Source organism: Salvelinus sp. IW2-2015, linkage group LG8 (assembly GCF_002910315.2).
Source record: "Salvelinus sp. IW2-2015 linkage group LG8, ASM291031v2, whole genome shotgun sequence".
Classification (NCBI taxonomy): domain Eukaryota; kingdom Metazoa; phylum Chordata; class Actinopteri; order Salmoniformes; family Salmonidae; genus Salvelinus; species Salvelinus sp. IW2-2015.
Genome location: NC_036848.1, coordinates 29,800,977 through 29,820,614, shown reverse-complemented (window position 1 = coordinate 29,820,614; position 19,638 = coordinate 29,800,977). Strand labels below are relative to the sequence as shown.

The 19,638-nt window shown below is 44.9% G+C and overlaps 1 protein-coding gene across 1 annotated transcript; it reads right to left on the bottom strand.

The window, feature by feature from the left end:
* Positions 1 to 15,113: 15,113 nt before the first annotated feature.
* On the bottom strand, positions 15,114 to 18,256 carry LOC111967707 (toll-like receptor 13). Its single transcript, XM_023992990.1, has one exon. The coding sequence runs from the start codon at positions 18,154 to 18,156 to the stop codon at positions 15,325 to 15,327; it is 2,832 nt and encodes a 943-aa protein (XP_023848758.1). The 5' UTR covers positions 18,157 to 18,256; the 3' UTR covers positions 15,114 to 15,324.
* Between the last annotated feature and the right edge of the window lie 1,382 nt (positions 18,257 to 19,638).

Genomic DNA, 19,638 nt, shown 5'->3' with positions numbered 1-19,638 from the left:
CACAATTAGACCAATATATTGGAACAGCCTTTTTCTACACACATTTGTCATCTGTTTAAGTTTAATTGAAATGGAAGAAGACTTCAAAAGTCCACATAAACACATTACCAAACTTCAAACCAAAATTCTACAACATGCCAAAGACAACCTTCCAAGCCCCTATCCCAAGCCTGGAAATCCAGAAGGATTTCAGCTCAGTTTCAAGTTTGTCTCAATACACTAACAATGGTGAAACATGGAGTGATTCCATCTGGGTTGAGGCTACCTTCCCACTAGCCACACGCTTGTAGATCTAGGCTACCATACTTACATAGCATGTTAAAGCCCCTGCAAATGGTTCTCAAACTCAAAGCAATTAAGGTCATTGAGTGAGCAGTTGTGAAATGCAGCATTATTTGCAAAGTGAGTGAGACCGTGTACATTGTACACTGTTAATGTATCACCATAGACCTTGCTCAGCWCAACAAAGTCCATTAGCAGCTGTTTGGCAAAATCAGGGTAATGCCTCTGCCTCGCATCATCTGAATCTAGCTAAATTGACATGGGGGACATAAAGTGGTGATAGAGCTGTAGAGCAAAACTGCCTGCACTCAGTGACCAAGTCAAATTCTGCCAGTGACCAAAGTTGTCGAGCAAATTATTTTAGCAATAAGCCTTGAAAGGAGATCAGGACCTCTGACAACTAGGTTTTCTGAGAGGAAGACCATATTCTGCATGTTCTAGGGACTCGTTTAAGGAACATCAAGATCTTCATGACACCCAAGCACACCATATGTATAGCATCTAATGAAAATCCTGAAAAACAAGAAACTCCAGTGTCTATCAATGGAGATGTAGCTACACTATATATACGAAAGTATGTGGACACCCCTTCAAAAGTCAGTCTSTCAAATTTCTGCCCTGCTAGTGCTGTTATTGTGAAATGGAAACGTCTAGGAGCAACAACGGCTCAGCCGCAAAGTGGTAGGCCACAGAAGCTCACAGAATGGGACCGGCGAGTGCTGAAGTGCATAGCGCGTTAAAAAACAAATCGCCTGTCCTCGGTTGGAACATACATTACCAAGTTCCAAACTGCCTCTTGAAGTAACGTCAGCACAAGAACTGCTCGTCTGGAGATTCATGAAATGAGTTTCATGGCCGAGCAGCTGCACACAAGCCTAAGATGTAAGGTGTAAAGCTTGCCGCCATTGGACTCTGGAGCAGCGGAAATGCATTTTCTGGGGTGATGGATCACGCGTCACCGTCTGATGGATGAAGCTGGGATTGACGGATGCCAGTAGAACACTACCTGCCCGAATGCATAGTGCCAACTGTGAAGTTTGGTGGAGGAGGAATAATGGTCTGGGGCTATTTTTCATGGTTCGGGCTAGGCCCCTCAGTTCCAGTGAAGGGAAATTTTAACTCTACAGCATACAATGACATTCTAGACGATTCTGTGCTTCCAACTTTGTGACAACAGTTTGGGGATGGCCCTTTCCTGTTTCAACATGACAATGCCCCCGTGTACAAAGTGAGGTCCATACAGAAATTGTTTGTTGAGATCGGTGTGAAAGAACTTGACCGGCCTGCATAAAGCCCTGATCTCAACCCCATTGAACACTTTAGGGATGAATTTGAACGTTGACGCCCAACATCAAAAATGCTCGTGGCTGAAAGGAAGCAAGTCCCCGCAGCAATGTTCCAACATCTAGTGGAAAGCCTTCCCAGAAGAGTGGAGGCTGTTATAGCAACAAAAGGGGGACCGACTCCGTATTAATGCCCATAATTCTGGAATGAGATGTTCGACAAGTGCATGGTTAGCCATGTAGGTCAAGTTATTGAATTAACCATCATTTCTCTCTGGATGTGTCCCCTCAGAGTGGAACACGTCGATTCCATTCCAACAGCCTTTAAACTGACATATTTCGCATGCAAAATGTCCACTATTTGATGCATTTTAGCATGGCTTGCACTGGTGCATCACAAAGAAAAGTTTTGATTGTGACATAGTAAGGACATCGCTCTGGCTTAGCCTCTCCGGTGAATAAGGCAACAACAAATTTAATGGAAATCATTAAAGCTGCATAAAATAGGCCAAAGTTGGCAACTAGATGATTTGAAGGAACACCATCAATTTTGATTTTCAAATTCATCACTATCAAACAACCAGTATGATCACTTGTAACACTGGAGGAGGTGTCACACAAGTGAACAGCTACGCTAGATTCAGTAGAAATGTCAGATGTTCCATTATCGCTAGACTCTGCCAGAGCTAAAACATCCGCATTGAATTTGTGCCACTGTTTATGATAAACCATAGCTAAATTGCAGTAGTCCAAACAATCAAACTAAGGCACATTTGCATTTATGCTGTAGGTGCAGTGGCGACCTGTCATTCAGGGCATGAATTACTTTCTTAGCTACAGTATACATATCTCCCTGGCATATTACATCATTTATCCAGTAGCATACAATATATTTTTGGACTTGTTGTGTGGTGCTGTGCTCACTTGAACAGGACGGTGGCACGGCTGTCCTTCGTGCGCAAAATCTTGTCATCAAAGTCTGGCATTCTCTGGATTTCTGGTGCTTTCAACACAAGTGGGAATTCTGAAAAAAACAAGGTCAAATCGTGATGACGTCAGTGATCTTCAGGTCGAAGCTCTGGAAAGAGGCCCGAGTTCCCAACTTACAATTCTGAGTTCCTTCAAAAAACCACTCATTGTTGAATGCGATCTCCAACATGTTGTGTAATGTTTATGTCCAATGGACGATGAGCACCGATACGTTTTACCGTAATAACGCTCACCGCTACCCATAGTGGCGGGTTTGAAGGCGTCTCACGACATCCTGTGGACCTGAACAAACATTGAATATCACCAGATCTCAATTAACCTGGCTGTATGCCTATGCACACACACACGCACACATTCACAAACACACCCAACATAAATATTACCCAAAACAAAGACTAGCCCCAAGGCCAGACCTGTTTACACCAAGGACACATCCATATACGTGAGGGGGACGTACTGTAGGCTCGGTTAGAGATATCATACAGTGACAGAAACATACAGCCCGGAGAGTAAATTCCCGCTCACATTTTTTCTCTCTCTATCAACTCCTCAAAACATCATTTAGAGTGGAAGCCCCCCTTACAAAATGTACCATGGTCCTACTATAGTACTTTCATTCATACCATGGTACTACTATGGTACTTTCACTTACACCATTGTATAGTCTGAATCATGGAAATGCACCATGGTTTCAGCCTTGAAGTATGCTGGTACTACCATGGTACTGCCATTGTACCTAAATATTACCATGGTATTACATCATTTATATCATGGTATAGATCTGAATCATAGAATAATGTGAATAATGGCATTTTACTGGCTCCTACCAAACTGTACTATTTCGTTTGTTTTTGCAACTCATTTTGTACATAATGTTGATGCTACCGTCTCTTATGACCGAACAGAGCTTCTGGACATCAGAACAGCGATTACTCACCTCGAACTGGATTTTAAAAAATGATTTAATGAGTCCAATGCGAAGGATATACTGCTTTCCGGAGACCAGGCCCTCATCCCCGTCATTCGTGTGAAGAAAAGATGGAAATACAAGGGTGGAAGTCTAGGTGCCTTGTGAGAATTTGTAAGAGAGTGAGTAAACCATCACTACCCTCTGTATTATTGGCCAACGTGCAATCATTCGAAAACCCACTGGACGATTTATGATTAATAATATGGGACAAAACTGTAATATCTTATGTTTCACCGGGACTTGGCTGAACGACGACACGGATTATATAGAGCTGGACAGAGCAGCTGGACAGAGCAGCTACGTCTGGTAAGAGGGGCAGGGGTGTGTGTCTGTTTGGAAATAACTGCTGGTGCACGATGTCTAATATTAAATAAGTCTCGAGGTATTGTTTAACTGAGGTAGAATACTTCATGATAAGCTGTAGACCACACTATTTACCAAGAGAGTTCACATCTATATTATTCGCAGCCGTCTATTTACCACCACAAACCAATGCTGGCACTACGACCGCACTCAACAAGCTGTGTAACGCCATAAGCAAACAATAAAATACTCATCCAGAAGTGGCGCTCCTAGTGGCCAGTGACTTTAATGCAGGGAAACTTAAATCCATTTTACCTCATTTCTACCAGCATGTCACATGTGCAACCAGATTAGAAAAACATCTCTAGACCACCTTTACTCCACACACAGAGACACATACAAAGCTTTCCCTCGCCCTCCATTTGGCAAATCTGACCATAATTCTATCCTCCTGATTTCTGCTTCCAAGCAAAAACTAAAGCAGGAACGCAGATGCTACGCTACAGAACTGGTTTGCTAGCTGGACTGGAAAATGTTCCGGGATTCATCCAATGGCATTTAGGAGTATACCACCTCAGTCAACGGCTTCATCAATAAGTGAATCGACGACGTCGTCCCCACAGTGACTGTACGTACATTTCAAAACCAGAAGCCATGGATTACAGGCAACATCCGCAGCGAGCAAAAGGCTAGAGCTTCCGCTTTCAAGTAGCAGGACACTAATCCAGACGCTTATAAGAAATCACGCTATGGTCCTCAGACAAACCATCAATACAGGACAAAGATTGAATCCTACAACACCGGTTCTGACGCCCGTCGGATGTGGCAGGGCTTGAAAACTATTACTATTAACTACTACAAAGGGAAACCCAGCCGTGAGCTTCCCAGTGACGCGAGACTACCAGACGAGCTAAATGCCTTTTATGCTCGCATTGAGGCAAGAAACACTGAAGCATGCATGAGAGCACCAGCTGTTCCGGACGACTGTGGGATCACGCTCTCCGTAGCCGACATGAGCAAGACCTTTAAACAGTTCAACATTCACAAAGCCACAGGGCCAGACGGATTACCAGGACGTGTAATCAAAGCATGCGCGGACCAACTAGCAAATAACTTCAATGACATTTTCAACCTCTCCCTGGTCGAGTCTGTAATACCTACATGTTTCAAACAGACCACCATAGTCCCTGTGCCCAAGATAGCGAAGGTAACCTTCCTAAATGATTACCGCCCTGTAACACTCAAGTCGGTAGCCATGAAGTGCTTTGAAAGGCTGGTTATGGCTCACATCAACACCATCCTGTTGGAAACCCAAGACCCACTACAAATCGCATACCGCCCCAACAGATCCACAAATGATGCAATCTCAATTGCACTCCACATTGCCCTTTCCCACCTGGAAAAAAGGAACACCTATATGAGATTGCTGTTCATTGACTACAGCTCAGCGTTCAACACCATAGAGCCCACAAAGCTCATCGCTAAGCTAAGAACCCTGGGACTAAACACCTCACTCTGCAACTGGATCCTGGACTTCCTGACGGGCCACCCCCGGTGGTAAGGGTAGGCAACAACACATCTGCCAAGCTGAACCTCAACACTGGAGCCCCTCAAGGGTGTGTGCTTAGTCCCTTCCTGCACTCCCTGTTTAATGATGGTGTTGGAGTCGTGCTTGGCCATGCAGTCATGCATGGCCAAGCACGACTCCAACACCATCATTAAGTTTGCTGACGAGACGACAACGATGAGACAGCTTATAGGGAGGAGGTCAGAGACCTTGCAGTGTGGTGCCAGGACAAGAAACTCTCTCTCAATGTGAGCAAGACAAAAGAGCTGATCGTGGACTATAGGAAAAGGAAGGCCGAAGAGGCCCCCTTTAACATCGACGGGGCTGTAGTGGAGCAGGTTGAGAGCTTCAATTTCATTGGTGTCCACATCACCAACAAACTATCATGATCCAAACACACCAAGACAGTCGTGAAGAGGGCACAACAACACCTTTCCCCCTCAGGAGACTGAAAAGATTTGGCATGGGTCCCCAGATCCTCAAAGTTCTACAGCTGCACCATCGAGAGCATCTTGACCGGTTGCATTATCGCCTGGTATGGGAACTGATCAGCATCTGACCGGAAGGTGTTACAGAGGGTACTGCGTACGACCCAGTACATCTCTGGGGCCAAGCTTCCTGACATCCAGGACCTCTATACCAGGCGGTGTCAGAGGAAGGCCCTAAAAATGGTCAAAGACTCCAGCCACCCTAGACATAGACTGCTCTCTCTGCTACCGCATGGCAAACGGTACCGGAGCGCCAACTCTAGGTCCAAGATGCTTCTAAACAGCTTCTACCCCCAAGCCATAAGACTCCTGAACATCTAATCAAATGGCCACCCAGACTATTTGCATTGCCTCCACCCCTTCTTTTACACAGCTGCTTCTCTCTGTTGTTATCATCTATGCATAGTCACTTTAATAACTCTACCTACATGTACATATTACCTCAACTACCCAGTCCCCCGCACATTGACTCTGTACCGGTACCACCCTGTATATTGTCTCACTATTGTTATCTTACTGCTGCTCTTTAATTACTTGTTACTTTTATTTCTTATTCGTATTCGTATTTTTTAAAACTGCAATGTTGGTTAGGGGCTCGTAAGTAAGCATTTCACTGTAAGGTCTACACCTGTTGTATTCGGCGCATGTGACTAATACAATTTGATTTGATAATGAGATAATTGTTGTTATTTTTGATGATGTTTTGATAGTTTAATTAATGTATAAAAGCCTGTTAGCATAGAACCTAACGTCACCTAAAGTTAGCTCCAGTCAAGCTAGCCTTTTGTAGTCATCGACGGAACCAACAAACTTCACACAGTGTAAACAAAGGGAAACATTGTAACTTGCTGTTTTTAGGAATATGTTGAGAATTATATTACGAAAATGTATCTTTGAGATAAGATGATAATTGATACCTTTTAACAGGTGTTTTTTGTTGTTGTTGTATGTTAGCTATTTAGAATTGTATAAGAGTAACCACGTCAGTTGAATGAGAAAGAGCCAACTGAAAACTGAGTTTCTGGTGCTTGACTCTTCAACAAACTATTTAAAATGTTCAAGGTTTCAGACTATCTTCATTCTTCTCAGACTCTATTCACCCTATCCAGGTCCCAAGGTTTAAGAGGGTACACTACACTACTACCCCATGTGTTGTGGTTTTTCACTATGACCTAAATGGGGTTTAAGAATGTACTAGGCCTACACTTTGCCATTGCAGAGCGAGTAGTCAATGTTGCATAATGTGAGTATCATGAATTACTACGTTTTTCGTCACTTCACCTGAAAAATGGTGGGACACAGACCATCATAATACATTGTAAACAACTACCATGCTTTCATGTTTCACTACATGCTGGTAGTACAAAACCATGGTATTTTTTTCACTGTACTGCCAAGGTTAATTTGTGTACCGTGGTAGCTAGTACAATGGAAAAAATTAAATGTTTTTTCAGTCACTAACATGGCAGGAAAATACCATGGTACTGGTGCAAATACAATGGTATTTTCCTGCCATAGTAGTACAATGAAAAAAAAATACATTACCATGATACACTCATGTTTTTTGGGTCACTACCATGGCAGGAAAATATAATGGTATTTGCACCAGTACCATGGTATTTTCCTGCCATGGTAGTGACCGAAAAAACATGATAGATTTTTTTTTTACTAGCTACCATGGTACATTTTTGTAAGGGACATTCCACCCCATTTGAAGTGGAATTGGTTTCCCATGAGAAACTACTGTATGGTACAAGCCTGCCCTCAACTGTTCATTTGAGAGACTACACCCAACATGCACTATCAATTCAAAGGTCACTAAAGAGAGATAATATGCCTCTATGTTGACATCAAATTATTCATGTTTTAGCTCAAAATGTTATTGTCTCAGAACCGAAAGCMTTCCATTACAGAGGTAAGAAATAATCAGTTATTACAAATGTATTACACCRTCATTTCACTTCTGACCTGTGTGCTTCCTCTCTATATTCCAGAGAACACAGGGCATACAAGTTAGTCTATATCATCGAATACATCTGATAGATAATTGGTCAAGAGGACCCAAAATGGCCCATGCAGCATCTGACAAAATACATTGTGGGCTTTAAGAGTCCGAAAATAGTTTCATCTTAAAACAACCTGCTGATTACGAACACTTAAAAAAGACAACTCTCCTGACACCCAGACATCTGACCACACTTGCAGAAAACGGTATTCTGCTTCACAATAAATGTAAATACCAACTTCCTGTTCCCCACGACCTTAACCTCTCTGATGGGTCAGGATGCTCCCATGCTTTTTAATGTTTAGGTTCATCAGACAGGGTCAACTTGAGAAAATGTATCTGGTTCTGCTTACTGTCTATTCATCTTGTCCACAGTCCTATTTCCCGCCATCCCCTATTAATTAAAGAGCAACAAATAGATTAGGTAAAATAGGGATGACCCCATTTAGTCGACTGGTCGATTGTTTAGTTGATGAGCTGTTGGTCGACCGAGATTTCTTTAGTTGAGCAGTAGCAGTAAGAAAATTGTTATATATATCGCTCATCCATATTCTCATTCACCCCTTTAGATTTGTGCGTATTAGGTAGTTGTTAGATTACTTGTTAGATATTACTGTTGGAACTAGAAGCACAAGCATTTCGCTACATTCGCATTAACATCTGCTAATCATGTGTATGTGACCAATACAATTTGATTAGGTTAGTTTAGACTTAATACCGTAACTTAGTTAGGCCTACATTTCAATACTTCTATAGGCTACTCTATCAATCAATCATTCGTTCATGTCATCACACGGCATACGAGTCATTTGCCATGTTGTGTTGCTACAATGTTGTCATGTTGTGTTGCTACCATGCTGTGTTATGTGCTGCTGCTATGCCATATTGTCGTCTTAGGTCTCTCTTTATGTAGTGTTGTGTTGTCTCTTTTGTCGTGATGTGTGTTTTGTCCTATATTTGAATTTAATGTATATATATTTTTAATCCCAGCCCCAGCCTGCCTTGAATAATTAGCTTAAATGATAAATAAACCATTCCATTTTGGAAATTGCATTCAGGAATGAATGCGACTGTTTAGTCTTTGCTGTAATAAAGGCTTAACAAAAAAACGTTACAGCAGACTCTCTGGTAAGCTTATACTTTAGTGTTGTTTACATTGCTCCAAACAGTCAGAAAAAATGTATTGTAATCTATACAGCACCTGTTTGACACACACCGCGCTTGCTACTTACCTTCTTTTTCTTGATCTCCAGTATTTTCCACAACTAGTCGCATTTTCCCCCACATATCTGACCTGGCCTTTACCTCCTGAGAAACGTGTAAATATTCCCGTTTCGAGTTTATTTGTCACGTCCTCTGCATCCATTTTGCTGTCAAGTGTTACGGTGTTCAGAGTTTGTTATAACCAATTTATTGATGTGATTATGATTGACGGGGGCGGCAATTTCTGAGATAAACTGACCAAGACACACCTCCAACAACACATAAAAACCTCACAGAATTCTGTCCAAAAACAATTATAATTTCTCTCAACCAGGTGCATATGGGCTTTTTAGGCGAGCGCTGATGCCGCCCTTTGATAAGCAGTGCCCACTTTGTCAAAGGCAGGGGCACAACATATTTTGCTTGTCCATTCTCAGCACCATTGCTCCACCAATGTTCAGTCAAAAAAAAATCACATAAATCATGTAGCAGATATAGGATACACTTTTTACATCATGCAGGTTTCTCCGATCAAATAGCCTAACCTAAATGGTGTTCAATCAAATAGAAAATGATGTTAACAAAGTAACATATCCTAAAAGCAGGACAGGTCAAATTAAAATGGACATTATGGAATGAACTGCTGTCTAGGAGTTTCACCCATTGTCATGATTGTGTATGTCAATTTCTWTGACAAACTGATCATTGCGAAAAAAGAAAGTACCTCTGCATTTCCCGCTGTGTAAACATATTGCAAATAGGGTCGCAATAACTCCTGATAAAGTTGGGTAGCTGATATGCAGTGCTTAAATAACCAAATTGATTAGTAACCGTAATCAGGACTAATAAAGTCAATGCAATGGCCTGATTAACAAACCGTGAGCCTACTACATGGATGGGCATTCATAAAATTCCATTGCGGACTGATATAGTAGCCTACACCCTAGTAAGCATGAGCAGACCTGTCACGTTCCTGACCTTGTTTTCCTTTTGTATAGTTGTGTTTAGTGGGTCAGGACGTGAGCTGGGTGGGCAATCTGTGTTGTTTGTTCTATGTTTAGTGTCAGTGTTAATTGACCTTGTATGGCTCTCAATCAGAGGCAGGTGTTTGACGTTTCCTCTGAGAGCCATATATAGGTAGGTTGTTTCACATTGTTTGTTGTGGGTGGTTGTCTCCTGTGTCCGTTGATGTTACCACACGGGACTGTATCGTTTTGTTTGTAGTCTGTACCTGTTYGTGCGTTCTTCGTTATATGTAAGTTCACATGTTTTAGGTCAGTCTACGTCGTTTGTTATTTTGTTAATTATCAAGTGTTTTCGTGTTTCGTCGTTTGTTTAAATAAATCATTATGTCTAATTACCACGCTGCACATTGGTCCTCTGATCCTTCTCGCCTCTCCTCGTCTGAGGAGGAGGACGACGTAAACGACCGTTACGGAACCACCCACCAAACAAGGATCAAGCAGCGTGAGAGGAACCAGCAGCAGCGGCCAAAAAAACAGGACTCGTGGACTTGGGAGGAGATTCTGGACGGAAAGGGACCCTGGGCTCAGACAGGGGAATATCGCCGCTCTTTTGAAGAGAGGGAGGCAGCTAAAGCCCAGGAGCGGTGGTATGAGGAGGCAGCAAGGAGACGTGGCTGGAGACCCGAAAAGAAACCCCAAAAATTTCTTGGGGGGGGGGCTAAAAGGGAGTGTGGCGAAGTCAGGTAGGAGACCTGCGCCTACTCCCTGTACTTACCGTGGAGAGCGAGAGTACGGGCGGACACCGTATTACGCAGTAGAGCGCATGGTGTCTCCTGTACGTGTGCATAGCCCGGTGCGGTACATAGCAGCTCCTCGTATCGCCGGGCCAGATTGAGGATTGAGCCGGATGTCATGAAGCCGGCCCAACGCATCTGGCCACCAGTGCGTCTCCTCGGGCCGGCTTACATGGCACCAGCCTTACGCATGGTGTCCCCGGTTCGCCTACATAGCCCGGTGCGGGTTATTCCACCTCCSCGCACTGGTCGGGCGACGGGGAGCATACAACCAGGTAAGGTTGGGCAGGCTCAGTGCTCAAGGGAGCCAGTACGCCTGCACGGTCCGGTATTTCCGGCGCCACCTCCCCGCCCCAGCCCATTACTACCAGTGCCAACACCACGCACCAGGCTTCCTGTGCGTCTCCAGAGCCCTGTTCCTCCTCCACGCACTAACCCTGTGGTGCGTGTCTCCAGCCCATTACCACCAGTGCCTACACCACGCACCAAGCCTCCTGTGCGTCTCCAGAGTCCTGTACGCACTGTTCCTTCTCCCCGTACTCGCCCTGATGTGCGTGCCCTCAGCCCGGTACCACCAGTGCCGGTACCACACACCAGGCCTATAGTACGCCTTGAGAGTCCAGTGTGCCCTGTTGTTGTTCCCCGCACTAGCCTGATGGTGCGTGTCCTTAGCACGGTACCTCCAGTTCCGGTACCACGCACCAGGCCTACAGTGCGCCTCAGCGGCCAGAGGTCTGCCGTCTGCCCAGCGCCATCTGAGCCATCCGTCTGCCCACCCATCTGAGCCATCCGTCTGCCCAGCGCCATCTGAGCCGCCCGTCTGTCCCGAGCCGTCAGAGCCGCCCGTCAGTCAGGAGCCGCTAGAGCCGCCAGTCAGCCAGGATCTGCCAGAGCCGCCAACCAGCAGGATCTGCCAGAGCCGCCAACCAGCCAGGATCTGCCAGAGCCGCCAGTCACCAGATCTCAGAGCCGCCAGTCAGCCAGGATCTGCCAGAGCCGCCAGTCAGCCAGGATCTGCCAGAGCCGCCAGTCAGCCAGGATCTGCCAGAGCCGCCAGTCAGCCAGGATCTGCCAGAGCGCCAGTCAGCCAGATCGCAGAGCGCCAGTCAGCAGATCTCCAGAGCATCAGCCAGGATCTGCCAGAGTCGTCAGCGAGCCATGGCAGCCAGGTCAGCGAGCCGAGCCAGAGCCGTCAGCGAGCCATGAGCAGCCAGAGCCGTCAGCGAGCCATGAGCAGCCAGAGCCGTCAGCAGAGCCATGAGCAGCCAGAGCGTCAGCGAGCCATGAGCAGCCAGAGCCGTCAGCGAGCCTGAGCAGCGAGGTCACGAGCCAGGAGCAGCAGAGCCGTCAGCGAGCCTGAGCAGCCGAGCTGCTCCAGCTAGGCCCTCCAGTCATGAGCTGCCTCCAGTCATGAGCTGCCCTCCAGTCATGAGCTGCCCCTCCAGTCATGAGCTACCTCCAGTCATGAGCTGCCCTCAGTCCGGAGCTACCCTCAGTCCGGAGCTACCCTCAGTCCGAGCTGCCGTCCCTCCGTCCGAGCTGCCGTCCCTCCGTCCGGAGCTGCCGTCCTTCAGTCCGGAGCTGCCGTCCCTCAGTCCGGAGCTGCGTCCCTCAGTCCGGAGCTGTCGTCCCTCAGTCCGGAGCTGTCGTCCTCAGTCCGGAGCTGCCCCTCAGTCCGGTGCTGCCCCTTATCCCGGTGCTGCCCCTATCCGGTGGCTGCCCCTTATCCCGTGCTGCCCTTATCCCGGTGCTGCCCCTTATCCCGGTGGCCCCTTACCGATGCCCTTATCCCGGGATGCCCTTATCCCGGTGATGCCCCTTATCCGGTGATGCCCTTTCCCGGTATGCCCTTAATTTAGGTGGTTTATTTGGAGGGTGGTCATTGGAGGGGATACGGAAGCGGGGAGACTATGTGGTGTGGGGACAGCGTCCGGAGCCGGAGCGCCACCGTGGACAGATGCCCACCAAACCCTCCCCTTGAGGTTGAGTTTCGCGTCCGGAGTCCGCATCTTGGGGGGGGGGGGGGGGGTAATGTCACGTTCCTGACCTTGTTTCCTTTTGTATAGTTGTGTTTAGTGGTCAGGACGTGAGCTGGTGGGCAATCTGTGTTTGTTCTATGTTTAGTGTCAGTGTTAATTGACCTGTATGGCTCTCAATCAGAGGCAGTGTTTGACGTTTCCTCTGATTGAGGGAGCCCATATATAGGTAGGTTGTTTCACATTGTTTGTTGTGGGTGGTTGTCTCCTGTGTCCGTTGATGTTACCACACGGGACTGTATCGTTTTGTTTGTAGTCTGTACCTGTTYGTGCGTTCTTCGTTATATGTAAGTTCACATGTTTTAGGTCAGTCTACGTCGTTTGTTATTTTGTTAATTATCAAGTGTTTTCGTGTTTCGTCGTTTGTTTAAATAAATCATTATGTCTAATTACCACGCTGCACATTGGTCCTCTGATCCTTCTCGCCTCTCCTCGTCTGAGGAGGAGGACGACGTAAACGACCGTTACAAGACCTCTTTTGGACGTCTTTTTTTGGTCCAGTCCAGACGTTGTTTTTTGGTGTTTTAGAAAAGGTAGTCTTACTACATAGAGGCCCATTCATAAAATGCAATTACAGGCAATACTGTAGGCTACAACTCAGTAAACATAGACCGACGCCGATGCTTTTTGGATGTCTTTTTTTGGTCTTGATTTCCATATCCATAGACGTTGGTTTTTGGTCTGGTCTGGAAAATACATATTTATCAAAGTCGGGAAAAGATGCCTTTTCAGCATTGTGGAAAATATATATTTTAAACATACGGAAAATACCTTTTCACATTTCATTCAGAACCTAAATTGATCCTAACTTCAATGTCTGAAATATACATATTGTAGACATATTTTTGCTTACTGGGACTATTCTAGTTTTGCTGGAGGACATCCTCTGGATTTTATTTTATTTGACCTTTATTTAACTAGGCAAGTCAGTTAAGAACAAATTCTTATTTTCAATGACAGCCTAGGAACAATGGGTTATTCAGGGGCAGAACGACAGATCTTTACTTTGTCAGCGCGGGGATTTGATGTTACAAGTCCAACGCTCTAACCACTAGGCTACCTGCCGCTACAGGAATAACAGACATTCTGGAGTAATAATTATATAACCAACATTCTCAAGTAATACTAGTCCTGTGAGAACAGGTCTTTGGAGGAGAGAGAGACAACAGGTGAMAGTCACTTGCTGTCTTTTTTTTTTAACACAGTGCAGCAAATCTGAGCCTGGCCCAGCACAATCAAATCAATTGCTGGTCGGACTCCCTCTAGCCATTTGTGTGTCTTAATTATTTAATCAAATTGTGTGCTTAAAGCATCAGATAAGCTCAGTGAATATAGTTCTTAGCTAAAGGGCACTCAGCTTCTTCAGTCCGCCAGGCCTTGGTGTGTTTGTGTGTGTGTGTCTGTGTGCACTTGCATGCGTCTGTGTTTATGCATGCATCCGTGTTTTTACGCTGAAAACTAAATGTAGTTGACACTTTTTCTGAGCAATTTTACTGTAAGTTTATGTTGGTAATAGTGTCTTCTAGGTGAGACTGTCAAAATGTTAAAGGAAAGGGCATGTACGTGAAAGCTATGTCAAAGTAAAGGGGAAAGATATTGAAGTGTGCTGTGTGTGTGGTTAAAATCCCAATAGCAATTACATCTATAGATACAAGTTCTGAGCCAGGCTAGCACGGTGTCGAGGTGACCTACTCATAACAGGGTGACCCTCTCTCACTACTTCCCTCTTCCTCTCACTCCTACAGTATCTCCATTGACATGGCTCAAGGGGCTGGTCAAGGGGCTGATGTTGTAAATTGGGTTGATTGGGCAGGTTGGACACGACCCACAAACATAATTTCACTGTATGTGTCCCAGCCCTCCAGACAGACCCCTCAACTCGCAGTAACACAGTGGAAGTATCTCTGTCAGTCTAAAGGAAGTGTATGGCAGTGACATAACTTCAGGGGGCACTGTAGCACAAGAACACACAGGAAGTCTTATCTAGTTTAGATGTGTATCTCAATTGTCTAAAGTCGCTTCCTCTTCGAATCCCCACGCTTACCCAAAATAGTTTTCAGATCATAGCAGACTAAAGAGAGAAGCTGAGTAGAGGAAGCTCCTTTGGACAATTGAGATGCACCTAAGAAATGTGTCATGATGGTTTATGATGCATCTCTACTCTGCCATTAATATGTCAAAATGGCAGGTTCAAAATGTTACCAACAAAACAATAACCACTGGAAACTCATCTCAAAGTATTTAGTTAGAGTAATTTGAAGCAGATATTAACATAGGATAACGACATACAGAATAATGATTCGAGCAAAGATTTGAAAAGAGTTTGACACATGTTTAGCTCTTTTTGGCTTTTTGTACAGGAGATACATTATACATTTCCCTAGCTAAGTTACAATCCATTCATAAAACTTGGACTTTAGTTTTTAAATGTATTCATGTCACTGGCCATGTTTTGGCGCCAGCGTAGCCCAAAGTCGGTCCCAAAAATCTTGGTATTGTTCTGGCTCTTTTGGCCAGTCCAGGTAGGTCCTGGTCTTCACCAGTCTGGCCAGCCTGTGGTGGGCAGACAGCTGGTGAGGAGAGATGTCTTCCAAGAAGACCAGGATGAGGATATCCCTTTGCTCCACCCGCAGCCGGTCAGTGGCTAGCTTCATCTCCAAAGAGCACCAGTTGCTGCGGAGGTAGTGGCGGCTGACCAAGCATACAGTCCGGCGGCTGCTGTAGAGACAATCTGTGATGTTGTCCACAATGTCCTTCCCCAGCTGGAAGTCTCTACTGTGCAGACACAGGCGCAGGAAAGGGGGACCTCGTTGTTCCATGTTGGGCAGAAGCTCCTCCACCACCCAGCGCTCGTCTTTCCCACTGTAAGAGACAAAGGCGTCGTACCCATAGCGTCTCTTGTTGTTCCGAAACACGGCCTCTTCCAACCAGCCGCGAGTGATGTAAAATAGAGCCAGCAGATACTGGCCAGCCAGGTGATGTAGCAGCACCACCAGCATGAAGAGCAGGAGACCCAGGGTGTTGGAAACAAACAAAATGAATCCTACGTCCATTGAACAATGGATTTGGGAGTATTTTAGGAAGTTCTGAGTGCCATGCTCACCTATACAATTTATTTCCTTCATTCCCAATGTAGAATGCCAAAACATGACCTGAACTTGTCGATTACGTTTCGCCCAGTTATCAAACCAAGCATTGTTGCAACTGCATTGTAAAAGTAGATCTTGTATAAGCAGATACTTTAGGCTTTTCAGGGGCTCAGGGAATTCTTCCATGATTGTAAGCTCATTGTTAATAACCAAACGTAATTCTCTCAATGACTGTAAGTCTTTGCTCAGGTCCTTTTCAAGGTAGTCGATCCTGCAGCCAAGGAGCATCAGAGTCTCCAGTCTGGTCAAATTGTGAAACATGATCGCAAGACCAGTCTGCCGATTGAGGTCTACTCCTGTAAGTTGCAAATCCCTCAAGTGCACAAGTGTATTCAGGCTGGTTAGATCCACAAATAAAGCTGAGAGCTTTGATTCTAGCTTGAAGCGTTGAAGGAACTTGAAGTAGCTCCCAGCAAAGATGGACCCACACAGGATCCACTCTGTCCTTGCAGTTAGCTCAACGACAGCCCTAAAGAAAGGCCTCTCACAGTCCTGAAAAGACACTGTCTCGCCGTGGACATGCAGGCCCAAGCCTGGGTTTGGGGCACCATCGCCACCAATAATAAGAGTCATGGGCCTTCTGCCAGAGCTGATGTAAAGGTATGTCAGTCCCCGAGGTATGCTGCCAAATACAAATGTCAGATTCAGCTCAATCTTTGATTCTGGAGGGAAGTTCAGGTCTCCCAGAAACACATTCTGTATTGAACTAAGGTGAGCAAAAGATAATGCTTCAATGTGCACCAATGGATTTGCCTCCAAATTGAGGTACTCTAAGCAGTGCAGATCAAAGAAATTAAATGATTTGATTTCAGATAACTGGTTATGACCTAGATTTAAAACCTTTAACTTCTGCAATCCCAGAAAGGCAAAGTTGTCGATGGTGGAGATTCGATTATATTTCAAGTTAAGTTCTTCCAGGTTTTTCATGCAAAAGAACTGTCTACGATGTATGCTAAAAATACTACTAAAACACAATGTAATTATTTTTAACCACAATATAGGACTAGGTGGAGTTTTGCAAAGGGATGTAAATCTTGTATTGTTCAAGGAAAATTGATCAACAGTCAAAAGCTGGAGATTCCTCAAGCCATGGATAAAGCTCAGATCAATAAATCTTGGTGAAATAGAGATTCTCTGAAGGCTCAATTTTCGAAGTGTCATGCAATTTTGAATGGCAGAAATTGAGAAGTTGATATGATCCGTAGTTATTGAAACATCAGAAGTTGAAAGTTGATAGACAATTTCACACATCGACTCTAAGTCACTATCCTCCTGCCAGAATTGAAATGTTTCCACTTTGCTGACACCCGACTGCAGTAGTTGCATCTGCAGTACATTATTTAAAGGCATGTTAAGAAATGAAATGTTTTTAAAACCTTCAAACACACCTTTACCTACGGTCTTTAGATCAGGGAAATTCAAGACAATATCTTGAAGACCATAGAAACTTGGGGTCTCATAAGTAGTCCCGTTAGACACGATACACTTTGGGCTACTCAGAGTGGCAATTTCAGCCCACAGGACCAGCGATGTCAGTGAAGATGTCTTATTAACTATTCTACATAAAACCTCTGACAAGCTCTTTATGTCTGACAACAATTTTTTTTGGGACTGCATTATCGTAAGAGTGGTCAATTGTTTCATTCCATCAAATGCATCTAGTGCTATTACAGAAAACGAACATGAAATTATTCTTAATTGTTTAAGATTATGTAAATCCTTGAATGTATTTGAATGAATGGATAAGTTTAAAGAGCAAGTAAGACTCAGTGTCTGAAGTCCAAATAGCCCCCTGAAAGCACCTGGAAGAATCTCTGCCGGTTGACCTGAGATGCCAAGCGCAACCAGTTTGTCGAATCTGGAGAAATCGTTGGGATGCAGAATGGATTTGTTCCTCATCTGGACACACAAGGTCTGGATGGAAATGGGGAAAATGGCTAGGTGAAGTGGCACATTGTCGACGTCCATGCAGCTCACTGTAAGGTTACCATTGTGACAATCATCGCCTCTCCACACATCTGTAAAACCATCAGTCATCACGCATTTCTCACTAGTCCAACTGGAGACACAGATGATCCAAAGAGCCACAACTCCAAACTGAGTGACTCTGATGAGCCTCATCCTTACAGAGAACTACAAATATCTGATGTATACAGTTAGACTGCTAATTCTGTGGTAAATCCAACAAATCCAATGATAGTTGAGCTGGTTTCTGTACTGTCTGACGCTACAGACACTGCTACGGGAGTTGCAGCTCAGTGTGACAGCTGAGATATTCGCCACAGACTTTAAATGTCTCCATATCAATGTTGACAGGAAGGACACTTCACTAGAAACTTCACCGCACACTTGCACCCCCCAACACAGACACACAGGAAAACTGGTTAGACTTTGACTGCACAAACACAAAGGGATGCCACAGTAAGATTTATTTTAGATTCATCTCTACTCTCACTTCTTCTAAATCTTCTATTCTTTATTTTATTCTGCTAAGTGAACGTGTGACTGCTGATAGATAACTGAGAAAGAGGCATGAACAGCAGGTTTGGTTTTCAAGTGAATCTGTTTATTTTTAAAGGTGAACCGAATGTAATTTGACAGAAATACTTTACCATTCAAAAGTTTGGGGTCACTTAGAAATGTCCTTTTATTTTTTTAAAGCACATTTGTGTCCACTAAAACAACATAAAATTGATCAGAAATACAGTGGAGATATTGTTAATGTTGTAAATGACTATTGTAGCTGTTTTTTCATGGAATATCTGTTATGCTGATGAATGAGGACCCAAAAGCGACGTAATAGCAACAGAGTCTTTATTCCAGTATCAAACAAACAATGATTCTTCTGGATATATCAAAGGTAAWTCCAAAACAGGAAACTGAAATCCTCTCGTCAGTAGAGAGGAACGACTGGAGACGCGACCACAGACTGCAGGTCGCTTCAGGAAGGCACAGGCCGTAGCTGACATAGACACCTGCTCACACGCAGCATCTGAAGAAGGCAAAAACACGAACAGGGCGGAACAAGGACACAGGACAGCAAACATCAAACAAGAATCCGACAAGGACAGAAGGGAAAACAGAGGGAGAAATAGGGACTCTAATCAGAGGGCAAAAAAGGGGACGGTGTGAAGAGAGTAAATGAGGTCGTTAGGAGAATGAGAACAGCTGGGAGCAGGAACGGAACGATAGAGAGAGAGAGCGGGAGAGGGAGAGAGGAGGAGGAGAGAGAGGGATAGAAAGAGGGAAAGAACCTAATAAGACCAGCAGAGGGAAGCACAGGGACAAGAACTGATGATCAAAGACAAAACATGACAGTACCCCACTCACCGAGCGCTCCTGGCGCACTCGAGGAGGAACCCTGGCGGCAACGAAGGAAATCATCAATCAACGAACGGTCCAGCACGTCCCGAGATGGAACCCAACTCCTCTCCTCAGGACCGAACCCTCCCAATCCACTAAGTACTGGTGACCACGTCCCGAGAACGCATGTCCATGATCTTCCGTACTTTGTAAATAGGAGCGCCCTCGACAAGGACGGGGGGGGGAGGGAAGACGAACGGGGGCGCGAAGAAAAGGCTTGACACAAGAGACATGGAAGAC